Source organism: Rhizophagus irregularis, chromosome 29 (assembly GCF_026210795.1).
Source record: "Rhizophagus irregularis chromosome 29, complete sequence".
In the NCBI taxonomy this organism is placed as follows: domain Eukaryota; kingdom Fungi; phylum Glomeromycota; class Glomeromycetes; order Glomerales; family Glomeraceae; genus Rhizophagus; species Rhizophagus irregularis.
Genome location: NC_089457.1, coordinates 1,000,948 through 1,023,111, shown reverse-complemented (window position 1 = coordinate 1,023,111; position 22,164 = coordinate 1,000,948). Strand labels below are relative to the sequence as shown.

Below are 22,164 nucleotides of genomic sequence, written 5' to 3'. Positions count from 1 at the left end.
TAAAATGTTTTTTATGAAAGTATGAGATAATAGAGTCCGATGTCTTTTTAGTTCAATATGCATATTACAGATTATGTGCTGAATGTTGGACGAATTTACCCGAACCCCATAAATAAATTTTTTTTTTAAAAAAAAAATTTTTCTAACAAGCTTCAAAGCTTAATAATAAAAATTTTAACAAATTTTTTTTCTTTGGAATCTTTAACAGATTATTTTTTTAAAAAGTATTATAGAAAAAATTATTTATTTAAAGTTATAAAATTTTTTCTTTGAAGGGTGGTAGAAAAAATTATTTTGTAAAGTTTTTTCTTTTAGTAAAAAGTGTAGAAAAATTATTTTTTCTTTAAAGTCTTGTAAAATTTAAAAAGTGTTGTAGAAAAAATTATTTCTTTAAAGTTTTGTAAATTTTTTTCTTTAAAGAGTGTCATAAAAAAATTATTTAGGTAATAAATCAAATTTTAATTAAAGTTTAAAAGTTAATCAAAGTTTAAGTGTTAAAAGTGTTAAGAGTTAATTGTGTGATGAAATCGCAATCAAATTGATATTTTGACATAAAAAAAAGCTGAAATCTGCAAAATCGCAGACATCTGCATAAATTCACATAAAAAAAAGCTGAAATCTACGTACAAAATCACAGATTATTGCTGTAACGAGAATAAACTTGAGTTCTGGAAGTGCACAACCTAAAATGCGTGATGGTTGGTACATCAATGAAGACGGAAATAAGATTATGCAATCGATGGTATTTCCAGACAATCATAAACTAAAAGGAAAACTGAAAAGTATTAAACAAGTACTTACAGAATGAAATCTTTGACCAGTAAACGGTATCTGTTTGACATGTGAGCAGTGTTCTGGAAAACAAGATGGAATTGATTTAAAAAGACTAGACTGTTGTGCATAACGAATAATGTTACTGCAAGCGGATTTTTGTAAACAACGGTCAATATTGGAGGAGGTAATAATTAAAGCAGAATACATTGTTGAACATTACCCAAAGTTCCATTGCAAATGTAACTTCATAAAGCAATACTGAGGTTTTATAAAATGGGAAACAAGATGGCTATGCAATTATAACTTCAATGATTTATTGGTACAGGTTCTGAAAGTTTTCATTAGTGTTTCTGTATCAACCATCTGTAAGTTTGCACACAAATCATGGAGGTACATGGATGCATACAATAAGAGATTGGAAGGTAGTAGGACTGCCGAGTGGGCTGTTAGCAAATATAAATCGCATCATCGCTTACCTGAAAATATTGAAAAAATAATGGGGCAGTTAGATACATAAAATGCAATTAACAATAATAAAGAAATTAAATAAATACTTAACCGCTTTATGTTCTATAGTTATATTAATTGTATTTGCATTGTTGAAATACAAAAACTACCGTTAATTAAAAATAAAAGCGTGAGCATTATGCGTGTGAAAATTTACGTGATACATATTTTTTGAAAATCTCAGAAATTTTAGATTTTTATTGGCTAATCTCTAGTCATGTGGTTAAGGGTTCAGTTCTGAGAAAATTGAAACAAAGTCACGTGATTGTTGAGTATAAACTTCTGGCACCATATAAAAATTATAAGACTATTTAATACCAAATTTTAAATGTGAATAACTCCGTCAATATTGATGCTACAAATATGAAATACATATCATTGGAATCCTTTCGATGAGCTGAATCCAACCATATAAAGATCATAAAAATTGAATTACTAGATGCGTAGTTCATTAACTTTGAATTTTAATATTATTGTTTACTTTACAGAAACTTTAAGTTTTCAAGTGATATCATTTCAATATCATTTTGATATCATTTCAATATAGATTTAATATTGATACAATATCAAAATAAAGTATTATCATTTCGATATCATTTCGATATTAAATCGATATCAAAATAATACATATGTGCCAATTTTTGGAATTAGTCTAAATTAAGATTTTTATAAAAATTTAATATTTTAGTAAGATTAACATTACACAAATCTAAATTAAATATGTGTTACATATTTACGTAACTCTGATTTAATAAAAAATAAAAAAAATTTTTTAAATCAATATTCAAAAATAACGGTAATAACCACTTTTTTTTCCCCATTACTGCCCATCACTTTTCCATCATTTTTCTATTCACTTTTATTAAATATGACAAAAAAGTTTATAAGCAAATATAGCAGTTATTTTTAAGTGGTAAGTAAAAGAAAAAACTTAATATTTTATATACATAGATAAGACATATTTTTTCATAATTTTTAGCTTTAATTTATTGTTTTTTTTTTGTAAAAAATACATGCAAATAAAAAATAATTATGATGTAAAATAGTTGTAAAATGAATAATAAGATATTTTTTTTTTCAAAATAACTAATTATATATTTGTTTTTTATCTTTTAAAATTATTTTATTAGATTTATTCTACTAAAATCCTTAAATGGCAAATAAAATCTTTTAAATAAAGTAAAAGAATTTGGGATTCTCTTATGAAAGCATTTTTTGGTAAGAAATAAAATTTTCAGATCGGACTTTATGCAGGTGACAAAATCGTGCATTATTATTCCTGGAGATATGCTAACGTCATCATTTTACATTCATTTGAAAGCTGAGAATTTGCTCTATCGTAAGAATCAAAGATCAGGAAAATTGGATCACTGGATGAGGCGTAATTAACGATCAAAGTCAAATCAAATTTAAAAATTAAAAATAAATATATTAGACGTAATTATTCACAATCCAGTGATTCAATTCATTCGATTTTAGGCTTATTAGATAGACCTCAATTTTCTCTTTCAAATGAATATAATTTCATTCGTGTAGCTTGCATCTACAGGTATTTAATAAATTTTTTTATATCAGATTTTATCAAACTTATAAAATTTTATATTAATAATATAATTGATGATTCCTAAACATCTACATATATTAAACGAATTATTTTAAATTTATTTTAAAGATAAAGGTTGGCATCACCTTAGGGAGCAAAGATCATTCAAATTGAATCACTACATGTAAAGTAATTAATAGTGTTGTTAAGTCCAAGCCACGCCGAACCAAGCTGAACCAAGCCAATGGAGCCAATTCAGCTCAGTTTCAGGTTAGAAGCTGATTTGGTTTAGCTCGGCTTGAGGGAAATTAAACCACGGTTCGGTTTGGCTTGAGCCGGTTAAGTTGATGGAGCCGATGGAGCTGATCACCTGATTTAGGTTTTACAAGCATTAAAACTTAAATTTAAATGTATCATTGACTCATTGTATCATTGTATCAATAAAAAAAATAAATCTCTTTATTCTGTTTTGCAAAAAAGAAAAAAACTTTAATACCTGTCCATTCTGTTGTCTCTAAGCCCAAGAACTGAAATGTCTTAAAGCAAAGTTTGTAATTAACGAAAGGAAATGAAAAGAAAAGGAAATAATAAAGAAAAACCTTCTATCTCTTCATCTTAGTCATCTCCAAGCCAAAGAGCCAAAATATCTGAAGAAGAAGTTCGTAATTAGCAAAAAGAAACAAAAAAAAGAAAAGAAAAGAACTCAATATCAATACCTGTAACCTGTCAGATTTAGAATTTTTTTTTGATGCAGTACAGCAGTATAAGTTAATAATAAATAAGAATTATATTATTAAGCGGCCAAGGAGTTTTTTATTAAATAGTAGGTGATTTTGCTGAGCGTCTAGCAAAAAATGATCACTTGATCAGATCATCAAATGATCAAAATCAAGATTATCTTTTTTTTTAAATTATCTTTTTTTGCATTGCTCGTTCATTTAAAATTCTTTATAAAAATAAGAAAACTTTTTTTACCATGAGTAATTTAGAAGGTTCTTGTGAAGTTGAAATGGATCTAATCATTCTAACTTCCGAATTAGGTGATATTACTGATATACAGAAAACCGATGAAGAAGTTTCATTAAATTCAGAAAAAAAATCAAACAGTCCAAACTTACCTCCAGTCCATGCACCAAGTCTTGTTTGGCAGTATTATGAAAAGGTGATTGATGATAAAGGTGTTGTATTACATGTAAAGTGCAATTTTTGTGATCAGAAATATAGCGCAAAGACTTCTACAGGAACTCTTAATGATCATTTCAAAAGAAAACATTCTAAGATTCAGCCTAAAGGAATAGGTTCCATAGAAGCAGAATTCAATAATTCTCAAACACGTACAACATTGCCAGGAAAAAATCATTTAGATATTTTAGATAATTTCATTAATTGGGTAATTATAGAATGTCAAGCATTTAGAGTTGTGGATAGTCCTTCTTTTAAAGAATTGATCGCTAGTTTCAATCCTGAATTTCAAGTTCCTTCACGACAAACTGTTCGTAAAAAAATTGATAATAAATATGCGCAAAATAAAAAGATCATTATAAAAATGTTTCAGGTAAATTTATTTTAATTTATAAATTGTATTGATTTTTAATTATGACTTAAAAGTTAAAATCTTTTATTATTTAGGAGAATGATTCAAGAATTTCTTTCACTTCAGATATGTGAACTTCGGACACTGGTGCACCATACATGGTACTTACGGCACACTAGATTGACAATGAGTGGAAGTTAAAACATGTGATAATTGCCTTTCAAAGATTTTCTCATCCTCATACCGGACAACAAATTCAAGAAGTCACACTTAAAATATTTAAAGATTTTTCTATTGCAACAAAAGCTTCAACAATTACAATTGATAATGGTGCTAATCAAGTTACTGCAATGAAATTACTTTCAACTGCACTTGAAACTAATTTACAAGTTGATCTTAATGTAATTAGATGTGGTGCACACACAATTGCTCTTGTGGTAAATTCTGGTTTAAAAAGTTTTCAAAGAGTTATTGATAAAGTACGAGCTTTTGTTGTGGAAATACGTAGGTCACCAAAAAAAAAAGAAGTATTATTTTCTTTAGCACAAAAGTTACAAGTTAAATACAAGAAATTAATATGGGATGTCAAAACTAGGTGGAACAGTATGTATTCTATGCTAGAATCTTTTCTTGCAAATAAAGTAATAATTACTTCAGCAATTTCTTTACATAATAATTTTGGGAATCTGAATTTAACTGATGACGAGTGGAAAGAAATTAGCCTTTTTTGTGATTATTTAAAACTATTTTTTGAATTTACTGAAGTAATGTCAGGTTCTAATTACCCTACTCTTGGAACTTTACTTCTTTTTTTGGACCATTTACTAGATCATATAACAACAACTATAAAAAAATCTGGAATATTATGGATAAAAGAAATTGCTAAAGAAATGAAAAACAAATTTGATTCTATACAAGAGAATCTTTATAATTCAAGTGCTTATTTAGCTTTAATATTAAATTCTTGATATAAAACACAAATTCTTCCTAACAATATAAGTGAAGACATGATAAAACAAATACTTGTAGACAAGTTTAATAGTTATGAGAATCTGGATCATCCTGAGAATGAAATTAATGAAGATGTATCATCAGGTGAAAAAAGAAAAGCATTAGGAATTATGGAACTCATGCTTCAAAAAAAGCAAAAAGGTAACTTGCAACGTAATGAAATTGATGAATATTTGATAATCCCTGTAGAACCTAAAGATATAGATCCTTGTGAATGGTGGAAAACCCACAAATCACAATATCCAATATTGGTCAAAATTGCGCGTGATCATATTTGTATACCTTCTACTTCTATTCCTAGCGAGCAAGCATTTTCTAAATCTGGAAAATTAATTAGTAAAAAAAGAAATAGACTGGAGGATGGTGCAATTGAAGCATGCATGTGTTTAAATTCTTGGATAAAGTTATTAAATAATTAATTTTTCATTTCATTTGTAATTACATTATAACTAGTTACATTATAATAAATAAAGTTTAATTTTTTTGAAACCCATTAAATTATAAATTTATATATAATAAAATAAATTAATAATTGATTAAATTGAATTTCATTGATTCTGTTCAGTCCATTGGTTCTATTGGTTCTATATTTTATTAGACTATTACCTTTACGGCTTGAATCTTTACCATTGGCTCCATCGGTTCCATCAGTTCCATCGGCTTCGGTTACCATCGGCTCCATCAGCTCCATCAGTTCTATCAGCTTCGCAGCTTAATTTGGCTTGGTTCAACTTGGTTCAGCTTGAACCTTCAAACCGATAGGATTTGGCTTGGTTTGGCTTGACTTTTTATCGGCTTGGCTTGACTTTGGCCTCAAGCCGAACTAAGCCAAACCGTTAACAACACTAGTAATTAATGATCAAATTTAGATAAAATTCAATAAATATACTGAACATGACTACTGAACAACTAGTGATTCAATTCACTTGATTTTAGATTCATTAGATAGATCTCGATTTTCTCTTTCAAATGAATGTAAATTTATTTGTATAGCTTATTTCTACAAAGAATTATCAATGATTTTGTCATGAGAGTTATATTTGATCTTTTAAATTTTAATGATATCTTATATTAAAAATTATATAATTAATTAGTTTTTTTTGCATTATCTAGTATAAATTTATTATTCTTATATAAATGATAATTTATATTTGCTTTAATAAAATTATTTTTGTGTAAAAAAATTAGATTCCAAGAATCGGCCCATATGATCAAAATAATAATAGAAATGACATTGAAATAACATTTTTAAGTTTAATTTAAAGATGTCATTTCGATATCATTTTAATTATCATTTTGATATCATTTTGATATTGATTTAATATTAAAATAATATCGAAATGATAAATAATACTTTATTTTGATATCGTATCGATATTAAATCTATATTGAAATAATATCGAAATGATATCGAAATGATACCGTTAAGATAAACTTAATGATATCGATTCTATATTGATTAAAAATGTTAAGTTTCTGTAAAGTACTATAAAATCATATGACTATGATGTAATTTTGACCATTTCAACTTTTGGAAGGGCTCAAGTCGAAATTATTTTGACCATTTCAACCATTTCAGAGGTCAAAATTAACCAATTTTAGTTTCATGTATAATTGTATTTATTATATTTATTGCAATATTCTATTTAATATCCTATCTAGAAATCAGAATATCAAAATTAAATTGATAAGAATCGATTTTAAATCAAATATTAAATAAAAATCAAATCTACTTATTATAGCGCAGTATCGTTAGTTTATAATATAATCTAACCTCGATATACCAATATTTGATATACCGATATACTATTAAAAACTTGATATACTGATAAAATTTTATTTTTCCACTATATGTGAGGATATATAAATATCGGTATAACTTTGATATAACGATATTTTCTAAAAATTTCATATATGTCCCAATATATCGTTATATAAAGGTTTGACTGTAGTTTACAAGGTTAATTTTAGCCAAATTCATACTTTACTAAAAATGGCCAATTTTTTGAAATATTTTTATAGACCTAGATATAATGGCTTTCAAAACAATTGTGCAATTATTTTGTAAAATTTTTAAAATATATCAAGATATATTTAAAATATTTTTGAGATTTAATTATATTATAATTTATAATAATAAAATAATAACAAAAACATTAAAAAATTATTGTGATATTATTTTGAGTTATTTTTATAGACCTAGATACAATATAATTACAAAATAATAGCAAAAATATAATAAAAACATTTTGATGTATTAAATGTATTTTTGTATGGTGCATATCACCTAAACTCATCAAATAAAATTAGTGATTTTAAAAAGCTAACTACTTGTTAAAATTGTATGATAATTAAAAATGTAAACTGATAAAATTACACTTTAAGTTCTTCTCTTTCAAATTATCAGATTACTTTTTCTTTATTTAACATATTTTAAAAGTTATTAAAGTTTAAACTTAGCATATTTTTATATATCTTTATATTAACTTATATATAAATGAGAAAATTTCAGAATTATTCTATCATGTGATATTGATTATAACCAATTATATTTATTTATTTGTTATAATAAATTGTGATCAAAATTTTAATTACTAAATAAAGTTAAACTATTGCCTTATTTAGAAGTAATAAATCCTAATTTAGTAATGATCATCATAAAATAAAAATTCGGACTATTGATGAGTTTAGGTGATATGCACCATAGTATTTTAAAATTATTACAAAATCATTTCAAAAAATTGGCCATTTTTAGTAAAGTAATTCCAACCACGAATCACGTGACAGAATACAAACTTCCTAAAAAGGAAATTTTATCTCCCAATAAAATTCAAGTTGCTTCGCACAAAGTTGTACAAGTTTTCAAAAAAGGAAATTTGTTCATCAATTACAGTTAATTTTGTAATCACGTGATATGCATTTAATTCCCAACTACCCAATGGCACCCAGAAAATTCTTCAAACTCAACCAACGTTATGCACTGACACGTGATCAAAGAATTTATAAAACATGACAAATAGAATTTCATCTACTTGAAAAAATATAAGTCCCTCAGATAAATATAAACAGTGAAACTCAGACAGGTGATAAATAAAACAGATCACGTGAACAAAGAATTTTTCTGGGTGCTGTTGGGTTATATTTTAATTCCCCTATTATTATAAATAGTATAAAAAAAAAACCTGACAAAGTTGCTGCGCCATAAATTGTATTTTTTGTGAAGTATAAATTCGATTAGTTAAAATCAAAAATCGAATCTTAAATCGGTATTTGCGAAATGATTAATCGCAATTAATCGATTTTAGAATCGATTCTAATAATGGGAATCGATTCCAATCCCTAGTCCTATCTACTAATATCCTATCTAATGTCCTATCTAATATCCTATCTAATATCTATCTATTATATTTACAAAAGAAATTTACACATCCAAAGATCCGAAGAACTGGTCACCTAAAAAAATGAAAGAAAAAATGAAATGTAAGTAAATAAAAGATTTGTTAAAAACTCACTTCATGCTATCACGCCTAGAATTAATATTTTTTAAAGTTTCAAAATTCATCCTATCCAACAAATCCAATATCTACAAATAACAGAAAATAAATTTTTAAAAAATTAACGTTTCGAAATGAAACTTCGAAACCCTATCCAAAGTCGAAACTTACATATCCGATACCCTGAAATCAAAGCCGATATCTACAAATAAAAGAAAAAAAAATTAATAAATTTTTTAAAAAATAAAGATTTAAAAAAAATAAAGAAGTTTCGAAATGAAACTTCAAAACACACCTACCCTAAGTTAAAGAACCGAAGCCAACATCTACAAATAAAAGAAAAAAAAGTAAAAAAAATTAGTTTCGAAACAAAACTTCGAAACCTACCTATCCAACATCCAAGAATCTAAACCCGATATCTATAAAATAAAAGAAAAATGGTATTAATTTTTAAAAAAATTAAAGAAGTTTCGAAACGAAACTTCAAAACTCACCAATCCAACATCTAATAATCTAAAACCCGATTTCTATAAAATAAAATAAAAGAAAAAATGTTAATTAATTTTTAAAAAAAATAAAGAAGTTTCGCAATGAAACTTCGAAACCCACCTATCCAACGTGCCGTGCAAGAGCCAAAGCCGATATCTATAAAATAAAAGCCGATACCTACAAAGTAAAAGAAAAAAAAATCAAATAAATTTTAAAAAAAAATGAAGGTTTTAAAGTGTTGAAGCTTCGCTCACCTATCCAACACCCAAAAACTGAAGCCGAAACCTACAAAATAAAAGAAAAAAAAAGGTTAAATAAATTTTTTTAAAAAAATAAAATTTTTAAAGTTCGCTTCCTCACCTATATATCCAAACCCAAGAATCGGAACTGAAGCCTAGTGCTCCGAACGAGTCGATGAGTCTAGTCAATCCGAGTCTAAATTGATACTTGACTCGACTCAGATCAGCTTGATTAATAATATCCTACAAAAAGAAGAGAACGTTTCTTAATTAAAATAAATACACCCGACCCGTACACACCCACTTCCCATTTACTTCTATTCCCGATCACTATCCTGAAAGAAGAGACCGTTCCTAAAGAAATAAGAATTAAGATAGGTAAAGAAAAAAACAATAACGAAAAAAAGAAATATACTAACTTTCCGCGTCTTCACATTCTTAGAAATCGCTGAAATCGCCGTTCCAAGAGAAGAGACCCGTTCCTAAAGAAATAAGAATTAGGTAAGTAAAGAAAAAAACAATAAAATTAAAAAAAGAAAACGAAAAAAAATATACTAACTTTCCGTGTCTTTCGCATTTTCAGTAGTCACCAAAATCGCCGTTCCAAGAGAAGAGACTCGCTCCTAAAGAAATAAGAATTAGGTAAGTAAAGAAAAAAACAATAAAATTAAAAAAAGAAAACGAAAAAAAATATACTAACTTTCCGTGTCTTTCGCATTTTCAGTAGTCACCAAAATCGCCGTTCCAAGAGAAGAGACCCGTTCCTAAAGAAATAAGAATAAGGTGAAAAAAATAAAAAAAAGAAAAAGAAAAAAAACAAAAAATATACTAACCTTCCGCACTTCTTGCATTCCTATAAGTCTACTGAAAGACTGACCTGACCGTTCAGTCATTGTTTCTTAAAATATAAATGATACTTTTTTCTAATTTTAGTTTAAAATAGTTAAAAATAGTTGATCATATATTAAATTTAATGAACGACACGCCCCATTGTTGAAAAAAAAACGAACGAATTCGTTTCTAAAAGAAATAAAAAAAAGATCAGATTACTGATAATCATTCAGTAGAGTCGATCTTTTCCCGATATGATTTTAGAAATATCAATGACCTATTAAAATTTTCCGATATAGTTTTATAAATAATAACGGATACCAATATACCTATCATGCCATATCGGACATCATTATAATTTATAACCCGATACCTCATCATTCGACCAGTGATACTTCGGACGCTCCAACGGTTCCCGTTTCCTAGTATTTTAATATGCATTGGAAGAAATAAGTTGCGCAAAATATATTGTTTATTTCATGATTTACATTTTATATACATTGTAGCTTGCAATAAATTTATTTATGCTTCACCTAGCGTGATAATGATAATTGTAATGCCAACGAAATGAAGTGAACAATCACCAATAGTTGATTCAAATTTTCTCTATACATTCAGATGTTTAAAGTTGTAAAATTTTTTTTAATCTTGCTTCTTCCTTGTGCAATTTTGGTGATTTATTATCCACAATCTCACTTAGGCCAAAATCAATAAAAAAGTAACGGCGACTTTTTGGCTCATATAGTATATTTCTTGGGGAAATATCGTTGTGTAAGACGCCAAGATTATGTATTGATCTAAGTTGATTGACTATTAACTCTTTCTCCTTTTTTGTGAGTCTTGCTGGATCAATATGACGGGAGTCCTCAATTAACTGTAACGCTAATGCAAAAAGATATCTGTCATAAATGTAACCTTTATAGAATAAACGTGGAATATCACGACCTAATATTAATATAGCAATAGACAAGTTAATAAATATCAAAATATTATGAATGAAAAAAAATTGTACCTTGACATTCTTTCAAAATAGAATATATACGAGCTTCATGATTTAGCGTTTTCATCTCCTCTTGTTGCTTATATGCGTCACAAGTCTTCCATGCTACAACTTGATTATTATAATGCCCAGAAAAAACTTTTCCGAAGGACCCACCGCCTATGTACTCGCCTACAGTAGTAATTCCAGTTGCAACTGATTTACTACTGCTCTCTGATGCTCTCTTCCTCTTTCTTCCTGAAGAAACATAATAATCATCATCATCATCATCAGAGGATTCAGAGTCATCAGGGTAGTAAGGGTCGTCATTATCATCTTGATCATGGTAACTAGAGTCAGAATCATCATCATCATCATCAGATGAAATATCAGCAATCACTACACGTCTTAATCTATTGCCGACATTATCATTAATGGCAAGTTGGCTAATATAGTAAACGCATTCGCGTAAAGTTGGATCAGTATCAGTGGATTGAACAACACGAGTAACATACAGGGTGGTTGGAGATGTTTCTTCTCATTTAAGAAAGTACATATCGCTATAATTTGATAAAATGCCATAATGGAGGCCATTACAGGCCATTTGACCAAATATCTGCGATAGGATCCTTTTCTTGAATTTAAAACGTAAATCCGTGATTAGGCGCCGGTCGGCAAGTCGACAGAAATGATAACCAATTAAGTTAAGATTGTGACGCGTTTTATATTCCACAGGCATCTTGGCCACTGTGAAATTATTAGTGCTTAAAACATGATCAGAAGAGCCCAAAAATCCGGGGGATGTAACTCCAAAAATTGCTCCTGGTGGGAATAATGCTTGGACAGGCGCTAAAACATTCAAATAAAAACGATCTTTTACATCTCCTTCAAGTCTGAGAGGGAAATTTATAGCTGGGTATGTATCAAATTGTCCTCCCGGAGGGGGAAATTGTCTACCAGCAGTAGTAAGTCTGACATTTTGATTGAATCCGGTCCATTCTCTCACTATTTCTGGAAACCGTTGGTAAGCAGCTATTGTTGAAGTTGAATTAGAATTTCGGCTTTCAAACGATGGCACTATCACAATAAATATTTTGCCTCATTACTTTGTTTATTTCTTAAAATTTTATAAAAACTAACAATTAAATTGAAATTATTAATACTTATTATTGTAACATAATAAAAATGGAACTTACAAATGTAAATGATGGACGGGATCCATTGGCAATCTGGAACGGCGTGACCTAATATTTGACCTGCTGTTTGAGTCATAATAGAAGACTATTAGAAAAGTAAGAAGAAAACTATTGTCCTTTTATGAAAAATAATCATTATATATACATTAATAATTAACTTCTTGATTCAAATTCCGAATCAGTTTTATTTGATACAATTATGACACTGTGCCCCAAAAAGGTCAGTTTACAATCAGCAAAAAAAAATCATGAAAATCATTCCTTATATATATATTTCCTGGTGGAAAGGTATTACCTTTTTTGCGTACCGCTTATAGTAAATTTTTTTTGGCCGCCAGTATTTATATTTTGTTTACGCAGACGATTATCCATATGGTATAAACTTTGCTTTGTACATACATTTATGTGTGATGTGTATCTGAGAAATATTTTTTATGTAATTCCAGGAATAAAATTATATAGATGATTTGGAATGACTGTATATGGGTCTTCGTAATACCAAACAAACCCTTAAGGCGCATAATTCTTTCTTGAGTTGATCCTGTGCTTGATAAAATTATTCGGATCCTACTCTATGAAAGAATTCTATATAATTTTCATGCTGTTCTCCTTGCACTTCGATTGCAAATCCATATTCTGGATGAATATATCAAGTAATTCTCGAGAGTATTTAGGTGTTTTTAAGAAATCCGGCCAGCAATTTTTCTGAGTAGTTAGTTACGATTTTACGTCCAACACATATGGAGCACCATGAATATCAATTTTTTACATTTTCAAGTGTTGCATTTCATTCATAATCTCTTGCACATTTCCATCTCAAATGAGATGAACCATTAATATATTTATTTGAAATACAATCTCCACCTTTATTAATTGCAACCATCTTAGCAATATCGAGAGTATTCTTACCCTGTCCCATGCAATATGGACACCATAACCTTTTATTTTTTATGCTATCAAATGATGCAGTCCATCTATGTTCTTTAGTACATTTCCATTGCATAGGTAAATAATTATTAGTATATTTATCTGGAATACACATCCCTCCTCATTGTCTGGCAATTTCTTTTTTTTTATTTAACCTTTTTGGCATTTTGCAAATTTTTTTTAAGACCTTTCAATACTTCAAATATGGTTATACATCATTTAGGCAAGAAGTACCCAAGTCATACTATGTTGACCATGAGTTAAGAGATGATTGTAAATCTAGTGTTCATAAAAGTCAAATGGCTATCTGCTTCAAATCTGAAAATTGGTAAAAATTACCAAAGTAGAACTAAGAAAAGTATATTATAATGGATGGGGCAGATGTAACTATAATATTAAGTCTGAATATTTGATGAAGACTCATTGGATAGAGGCATGATCCAAATTCTATCAATCTGGAACCATCTGTAAAAAATGCGGATTACAGATTGATCAGGAATTGACCAGATGGTTCATCAGATATCCGGTGAATCCGATGAATGGATTGAATAGATGGATCAGATATTCGGTGAATCTGATGAACAGATTAAACGGATAGATCATCCTGTGAAATGTTAAATTTTTTATTAATGTTGTGTTAAAGGCTGGACTTTGAGGTAATTGAAGAATGGACTTTAAGGTATGTGAACTGAAAGAGTGTTTCTTTTTGTTAGTTATTTTTCTTTAGAAACTTTTCCTAATGTTTCTTCTTTTTTTAGGATGGACTAAATTTGTTTTTGAGGTATAAATGTGGAACGAATTTTATTTAACTTTTTTTTAAAAGACGTTCACTAATATTTGTTTTTCTATTTTATGGGTGCTAGATTTGAACGAACTGGATTTTGAGGTAATACAGAAAGGGAGAGGTCTTTTTTTTAATTATTTATTTTTAGAAACACTTCCTAATGCTTTTTCTTTCTTTCCAGAACAGACTAACAGACTTGAATGAGCTGAATTTTCAGTCTTTGAGGTAATATTAAAGTAATGTGAATGAAGGATATTTTTTTTATTTAACTTTCTATAAGAACTTTTTATTAATAATTGTTTTTTACTTTATAGACATCAGAACTGGATTTTGAAGTAATGTGGGAAGGTGGAGGCCATATTTTTTTATTATTTTTTTAGAAACATTTTCTAATGTTTCTTTTTTTGATTTTAGGATGCCAGATCTGTATGAACCAGACTTTGAGGTAATGTGGAAGGAGATCTTATTTTTTATTAACTTACTTAAAAACATTTCCTAATGTTTCTTTATTTTAGCGTCAGAATTGAATGAATCAGATTTTTGAGGTAATTTAAGGGTAGAGTGTATTTACGCCACAACATATATACAATAGTAGACTAAAAAATGTAGATCATCACGTGACCACGAAACGATTATGATTTCTCACAAACTACCATATGAATTTTGTTAAATACACATTTAAAAAGAGTATACACATGCACTTCATTTTATTTATTAAAATATTTAATCATTTGCTATTAGTCTTTTTGAGTGTATTTGGACTTTTAAAAGCAAATATGACCAATAATAAAAAAATAAAATGGTATTAATAAAAATTTTATTTGAATAAGTAATGCACAATGATTTTTTGATATAAAATATTCTTTTTTATTATACTATTAGCTTGTAAAGTTTCATAAGTTTAAAGTTGATTTGAAGATATGTTCTCTAGGTGATTCGCAACTTACCATAGGAGATTCGCAACTTAATGACAACTTAATAGTGTAATATTTTGTCATAAATCTTATTTGTACTATACTTTGCTAAAGTTTATTTGAAAGACAGAAACTCTAGCTTTCTAAAGAATACTTTTAAACAGTTTTACATAGAATATTGAGGGAGTTTCTTTATAGTGAAGTAAAAAAAAAATGATTTTTTTTTTTAGCCATATAATCAGCCATGTCAATCCCTCTACCCTTAAAAAAGGATGACTTCAATTATTTATCTTTGAATGTTTTAAACATTTTTTTCTTTGTTTTTAGGGTGCCAGCTCTAGACGAACTTGACTTCGAGATAATGTAGAAGGGAAAGCTGGAAGGAACTTGTTTTTTAATTAATTTCTTAGAAACATTTTCTAATATTTCTTTTATTTTTGAATGTCATAATTGAATAAACTAGAATCTTTGAAGTTAGAGATGCGATCTGTAATTTAAAATTATTAATTGTTTTGTACTGTAATTATCACAAGTAAAGTTCTAATATTTTTTTGTAGTGTTTTTTTTATTGATTGACTTCTCTTTTTTTATATATATATTTTTTCGCTATATTTTATTTTTCAGTTAACCATTTTTTCATTTTTTAGATTTTTCAAACTTCTAGTTCAGCATTTTACAGTAACCTTAACCCTAATCCTAATCCTAACCCTAACCTAACCCTAACTTATCCTAATTCTAATTAACCAAAACTAAAAAAAAACTCTAGCAAATAAGAAGCATACTTATATCAGATTCCTGATCAAATTCAGCCATGTTAAAATTACGATATTAAAGGATAGTAGTGATATTAAAAATAAAAATGAATAAAATGAGTGAAAAAGGTGTATCATATGTTCTTTTTCATGCAATTTTATAAGAGTAAATGAAATATATGAATTAATGATAGAAATAAATGAGTAATGGAATAAATTTGTAAATGAAATAGAAGATGTAAATGAAACAAATGAAATGAAAGAGAAAGAGTGTAAGAAAGGCGTAAGAAAAAGATTTAAAAGCTGATAAATCAATCAGTAGTATAAAAATAATCTAAATATGACACATAATCATCACATGACAAATTACGTAAATCTCAAAATTTTATAAAATTTAATTTTAAAAATTTAAAATTTAAAATTTTATTAAACTGATGGTTATAATAACCAGTGGTTAATCGTAGTTATTACCAAAAAATAAATAGCTAATTTATTTTATTAAAATAATTAAATAATATAAAAAAAAAAGAATTAAATTATTTATTTTTTGATTGTATATAAGCTAAAACCCAACCAAAAGAAAGTAAAAAATCCAACTAATAAGAAAAAATAGAAGGTAAAAACCTGACTAAAAGAAAGTAAAAAAAGAAAAAAGATTAGTTAGTGAAGTAAAATAAGATCCCAGAGACCCAAAGTATCTAAAATACTAAAACTTAGGGTTAGTTAAGGTTAGGATAAGAAGTTAATGTTGAGGTTAGGGTTAGGATTAGGGTTAGGGTTAGAGAATAGCTATCAATTATATACTAATGAAACTTTATTTACACATATATATTTTTTTAAGCTTCCTTTATAATAGTTCTGGTGATAACAATTATGAAGATTACGAAAGTGGATCAGAAAATGAAAATGAAGAACAAGTGTTGAGTATTGGTAAAGAATTTGACTTATGGGAGGAAGTTAATAGATTTTTTGATGAATATATATTATCAAAAGGTTTTGCTATAAGAAAATGCAGAGGAGATTATATTACTTTAGAGAATGGTTCACAATGCCTTGTTAGAAAAACTTACTCATGTACTTTTTCAGGTAATTATAGACCAAATAAGGCAACTGATTTATCAAAGCAGCATTAACGTACTTTAAATTCAATTGGATATCCCTGGAAAGCTAGTTTGAATTGGCTTAAAACATCTTCTGCAATTCATTTAACTTCATATAATGATGATCACAATCATTCATTAAATCCATTAATACACAAAACTTCACCAAAATACTGATGTTTTTCTGAAGAAATAAAGGCTGATATAAAATTTTATATGACATATGGTGGACCTTCAATTGGTGCTAAAATTATTCAAAATTTGCTGCAAGCAAAGTATCTACAATAGTATATACATCCTAAGATAGAGTTCTAAATAGGTCAGGTCAGGTCAGGTTATATCAGGTTATCTGTTTGACCTGACCTGAACTGAAACCTGAAAATTTTCAGGATTTTTATTAATATATCAAAAAAAAATGGTGCAAAACATTTTTTTTGAAAATATTGCGATTCACTTTTTTATATTAAAATCGTACAAAAAGGTGAATCGCAATACCGCAACTAACTTTTTTTATATAAAATCAATATAAAAAAGTGAATTCCGATACCGCAATTCACTTTTTTTATATAAAATCAATATAAAAAAGTGAATTCCGATACCGCAATTCACTTTTTATATATAAAATCAATATAAAAAAGTGAATTCCGATACCGCAATTCACTTTTTATATATATAATCAATATAAAAAAGTGAATCCCAATATCGCAACTCACTTTATTATATAAAATCAATATAAAAAAGTGAATCCTAATATCGCAACTCACTTTTATTGTATAAAATCAATATAAAAAAGTGAATCCTAATATCGCAACTCACTTTTATTATATAAAATCAACATAAAAAGTGAATTGTAATACCATCACTTATATTATATAAAATCATAGTTTCAGGTCAACAGGTCATTCAGGTTATATTGATGTTACAACCTGAACTGATGCTGAATTGCAATTGCTAAACCTGACCTGATAAATTCAGGTCAACCTGTCAGGTTACCTGAATTTGGTCAACCTGTTCAGAACTCTATCCTAAGACACTTTATAATTTTATTCAAGAATGCAAACCTTTAACACCTACTGTATTACAATATGATGCAACAAATTTGCTTAATTTATTGAGAGAATATCAAATTAAAAACCCAGAATGGTATTATCAAGCTCGTTTTGATGAAACAAATGGAAGACTTACTTCAATATTTTGGATGTCTCCAACACAAAAACAACTCTGGTTACGATATCATGATGTTGTAATTAATGATTCAATATACAAAAAAAATCGCTATGATTTGACCTTAAATATTATTGTTTGTATTGACTGTGATAATCATATCAGATTGGTTGCATGTGCTTTAGTTGATGATGAAACTGAAGCAACATTTAAATGGATTTATGAAAATATTATAATTGCTACTAGAAATATTGTGCCATATTCAATATATACTGATGGAGATCCCGCTATGTTTTAAGCTATTAAGAGTGTTTTTGATACAACAGTACATTTTATCTGTATTTATCATATTGATCAAAATATTCAAAAGAAATTAAAAAGTGTTCTTGGATCAAATTTTACTCAATTTTATAAAGTTTTTTATCAAGCACAAAACAGTTTGAATGTTGAAAAGTTTAATTTCTATTGGGAAAAATTGAAAAATAATTATCCATTCTAAATCGAGTATTAGATAAATCAAACTGCATAGGCACTTTGTTATAATCGTGAAATGTTTACTGCTGATATTCAAAGTACTTCACGAGTAGAAGCAATAAATTCTATTATTGCATCTGATACAAATTGAAGTACTGGACTTTGTCAATTATTTAATATTTTAATGGGCCAATGTGATTTGGAAGCAAACAATGTTTTAATTAATTAGCAATTGCAAAAATAACTAAATGTTTCATTACTAACAGTTTATAATACAATATACAAATCAATTGATGAAAAAATTCAGAATTATTTGTTGCCTAATATTCGTATTCTGATTTCTGAAAGTTTCTTATATATAGCTCAACAATTTGATGGCAACCTTGAAGAATATATTAATGTAAGTAACTTTGATAACTTTTTATTTGCTTTTATTTATTAATTACTATATTATTCACTAATTTGTAATCAAATATTTAGTTACAGGGTGAAATTGACAATATAACCAAAGGATATCTTGAAGAAATGTATAAAAAACTGCAAATTAACTTGAAAACATTATTGGAATATGTAGAACAGCAATATATTACATCTTTGTGGATTATTAGACCTATGGTTTCAAATTGGAATCATCATATTTTGATCTTAAATGATGGATCTTTTTTATACACATGCTTCACAATTATTAACTTCGGAATACCTTGTCGACATTTTTTTTGTTTAATGAGATATATAAGTAATGCACAATTTGCAATAACCTTAATTAATCGTAGATGGTTTAATAATGATAAAGTTTTTGATTCAACAATAGATACTTTAATAACAAAATCAATTAGTATCGTCCAGGAAGAATCTTATATTAATAATCCGATAATACCAAAGTGTCAGATTTTAAGTACATTAAGAGGACAACTTATTGATACAGAACTGGTAAAAAAATTATCAAAACAAAAACAGCAATTTATTGAGGGACATGAGTGTGTAACAAAAGCATTAAATTTAGCAATTAAAACTGATTCTGTTGATGAATTAATTGGGCTATGTAATAGGTTTATGTCTTCTCATATTCATCTTAATATTCAACAAACTAATGGAATATATCAAAATGATCCCAATTATATTCCAAATCCAATTGTATATAAAGTTCGTGGACGTCCACCTAAAAGACTGAAAAGTGCAGTGGAAATTTCTAGAAATAAAAGGCCTTTTAAAGAACTTACGAATATAAATCAAACTGATGAACAAAATGCAGAAACAAGTACAGCTGCAGCTAAAGTAAATCTTCATTGTGAACAGCGAAAATGTAAAAAATGTGGGCAATTAGGTTATTATTAAAAGAATTGTAATAATAATGTTAAGGTTGCTTGCCGAAACTAAAGGGTTTCGGCAGAATGGCATACGCGAAACTGCCGAAACTAGTTTTGTGAAATCATCAAGAAATGCCGAAACTGCGAAACCTATCAAAATCGTGAAACTGCCGTAACTTGCCGAAACTGTTTCGGCATTTCGGCAATACTTTCTATATGATTTAATTAGAGTTTTGGCATTTAAACAATTTATAAGAATAAAGACAATATGATTTTTTGTATGTAAATATTTATTTTATAATATTTAATATTAAACTAATAAAATACACGATTAAAAATATAATAAAAATTAAAATTTAATAATATCTTTATCTTCTATGTGGGGACCTGCTTCTACCTCTTCTTCTATCTCTACTGTCCCGTCTTCTATCTCTACTTCTATCTCGTCTTCTATCTCTACTTCTTGATCTACTTCTTGATCGAGACCTAGATCGCGACCTTCTTCTTTCCCTTCGCAATCTATATTCATATCGACATCGATCATGCGCAGCATGCTGCCGTCGATACTCTCGTCTAAACAGATCTAAAATCCAATAAAAATATTAATGAATTGAATGAATTGCCTAAATAAAATTAATTTAAAATAATAATTAATAATAATTACCGGTTTGTAACCAGAATTCATCGTTCATATCAGCAAAACACGCTCTATCGAAACTATTTGGGCTTATAATAGGAATGTCGTCATCATTATTATTTATTATCCTACTGAGGTTTTTATAACCTCGTTTGAGGGCATTCCATTTTGTTTGGCATTGCCTGGGTGTCGCTGCAAATCCCGTTGCAACAAACACCCTATTTGCTATTATTGTCCATGCATTTACATGATGACAGTTTGCAATTCTTTCGAATTGCTGATGTAAGTTTCTCTGCTCCGCGATTAATTGCCTAGCTGCGTTAATCGTCCATTGGAATACTGGTGGTGGCGATGGGACAAAAGGTACTAATGCTGCCATTTTTTATTTTTATGATTTTTTCGTAACTTGAAATTTGAAAATTAAATACAATTTGAAAATTAAAATACAATTTGGTTTTGAATTGCGAAAAAAAAATTCAAATTTCATAATATTTATAATAATTTTAAAATTCGTTATAATGTTTAAAACATGAACTGATGAACATAATAACATTCTACATAATTAAAGTATTTGTAACAAAATAAACACAGTTTTGATTCTAATGTAATAAATTTAATTAACGCAGTTCTAAATTTTTTTTTGTAACGCAGTTCTTAAAATTTATTGATCTAATGTAATAAATTTAATTAACGAAGTCCTTAAAACTTAATGATTCTAATATAATATGCTTATCCTTATTCCTTAATTAAATTGCACTATTTTTAAAATATAATATACTTATCCTTATTCCTTAATTAAATTGCACTATTTTTAAAATATAATATGCTTATCCTTATTCCTTAATTAGATTGCAATGTTTTAAAATATAATATAAAATTACAATTGCCTGCATTGCCTGCATAATTATATGTTAACTGAACTTTGATCGCGAATATTTTGCCCTGCATAATTACATCATTTATTTCCTAAATAGTATCATTATTTAAATCACATGATATTAGAATTAATTCTCATTGGATTAACTATTGTAATTATTTCTCATTATTATTATTCCTCATTATCATCATAATTATCGTCATTATTATCACCGTCATCCATACCTAATACATCATCTATATCATAATCATAGTCACCTTCTCCGGGTCTCTTGTTATTACCACTATCATCAACTTCATCATCTTCCGCATTATTTTCATCTGAATCATCCAATATATCTCTTAGAATATCACCAATTTCACTAGTAATTGAATCATGCGATAAATTAACAAATTGATCAATCCATAGACTTTCGATTACTACACGACAATTGTCTTCAGGTATTGTTTCGCCGCTTGTAGTTAATCTCTGAGTAGAAGCTTGCTCTTCATTATATTCCTCATCGTTATCTTCTGCAAAAGCTTCTGCAATACGTATATTGATCTCATCATCACTAAGACGAGTATTCTTTTTTTGATCAATTTTATAAAATCCAAGTTCAGTTTTTGAATTGGATTTCCAATACAAAATT

General features: G+C 27.7%; 3 protein-coding genes across 3 annotated transcripts; 2 read left to right on the top strand and 1 right to left on the bottom strand.

Annotated features, from left to right (window-relative positions):
* Nucleotides 1-9,052: 9,052 nt before the first annotated feature.
* OCT59_019567 (uncharacterized protein) lies at nucleotides 9,053-10,484 on the bottom strand (the record flags this gene model as incomplete). The annotated part of the gene is made up of 12 exons (XM_066143619.1): nucleotides 9,053-9,065; nucleotides 9,163-9,189; nucleotides 9,251-9,282; nucleotides 9,358-9,390; nucleotides 9,469-9,529; nucleotides 9,607-9,637; nucleotides 9,713-9,746; nucleotides 9,839-9,945; nucleotides 10,011-10,028; nucleotides 10,182-10,214; nucleotides 10,292-10,355; nucleotides 10,425-10,484. The coding sequence occupies 12 exons, from the start codon at nucleotides 10,482-10,484 to the stop codon at nucleotides 9,053-9,055; spliced, it is 513 nt and encodes a 170-aa protein (XP_066005352.1).
* Nucleotides 10,485-16,719: 6,235 nt separating this feature from the next.
* Nucleotides 16,720-17,107, top strand: OCT59_019566 (uncharacterized protein; the record flags this gene model as incomplete). The annotated part of the gene is made up of 2 exons (XM_066143618.1): nucleotides 16,720-16,751; nucleotides 16,831-17,107. The coding sequence occupies 2 exons, from the start codon at nucleotides 16,720-16,722 to the stop codon at nucleotides 17,105-17,107; spliced, it is 309 nt and encodes a 102-aa protein (XP_066005351.1).
* A 2,328-nt stretch (nucleotides 17,108-19,435) lies between these two features.
* On the top strand, nucleotides 19,436-20,047 carry OCT59_019565 (uncharacterized protein; the record flags this gene model as incomplete). The annotated part of the gene is made up of 1 exon (XM_066143617.1): nucleotides 19,436-20,047. One exon carries the CDS (start codon nucleotides 19,436-19,438, stop codon nucleotides 20,045-20,047), a length of 612 nt encoding a protein of 203 aa, XP_066005350.1.
* Nucleotides 20,048-22,164: the final 2,117 nt, after the last annotated feature.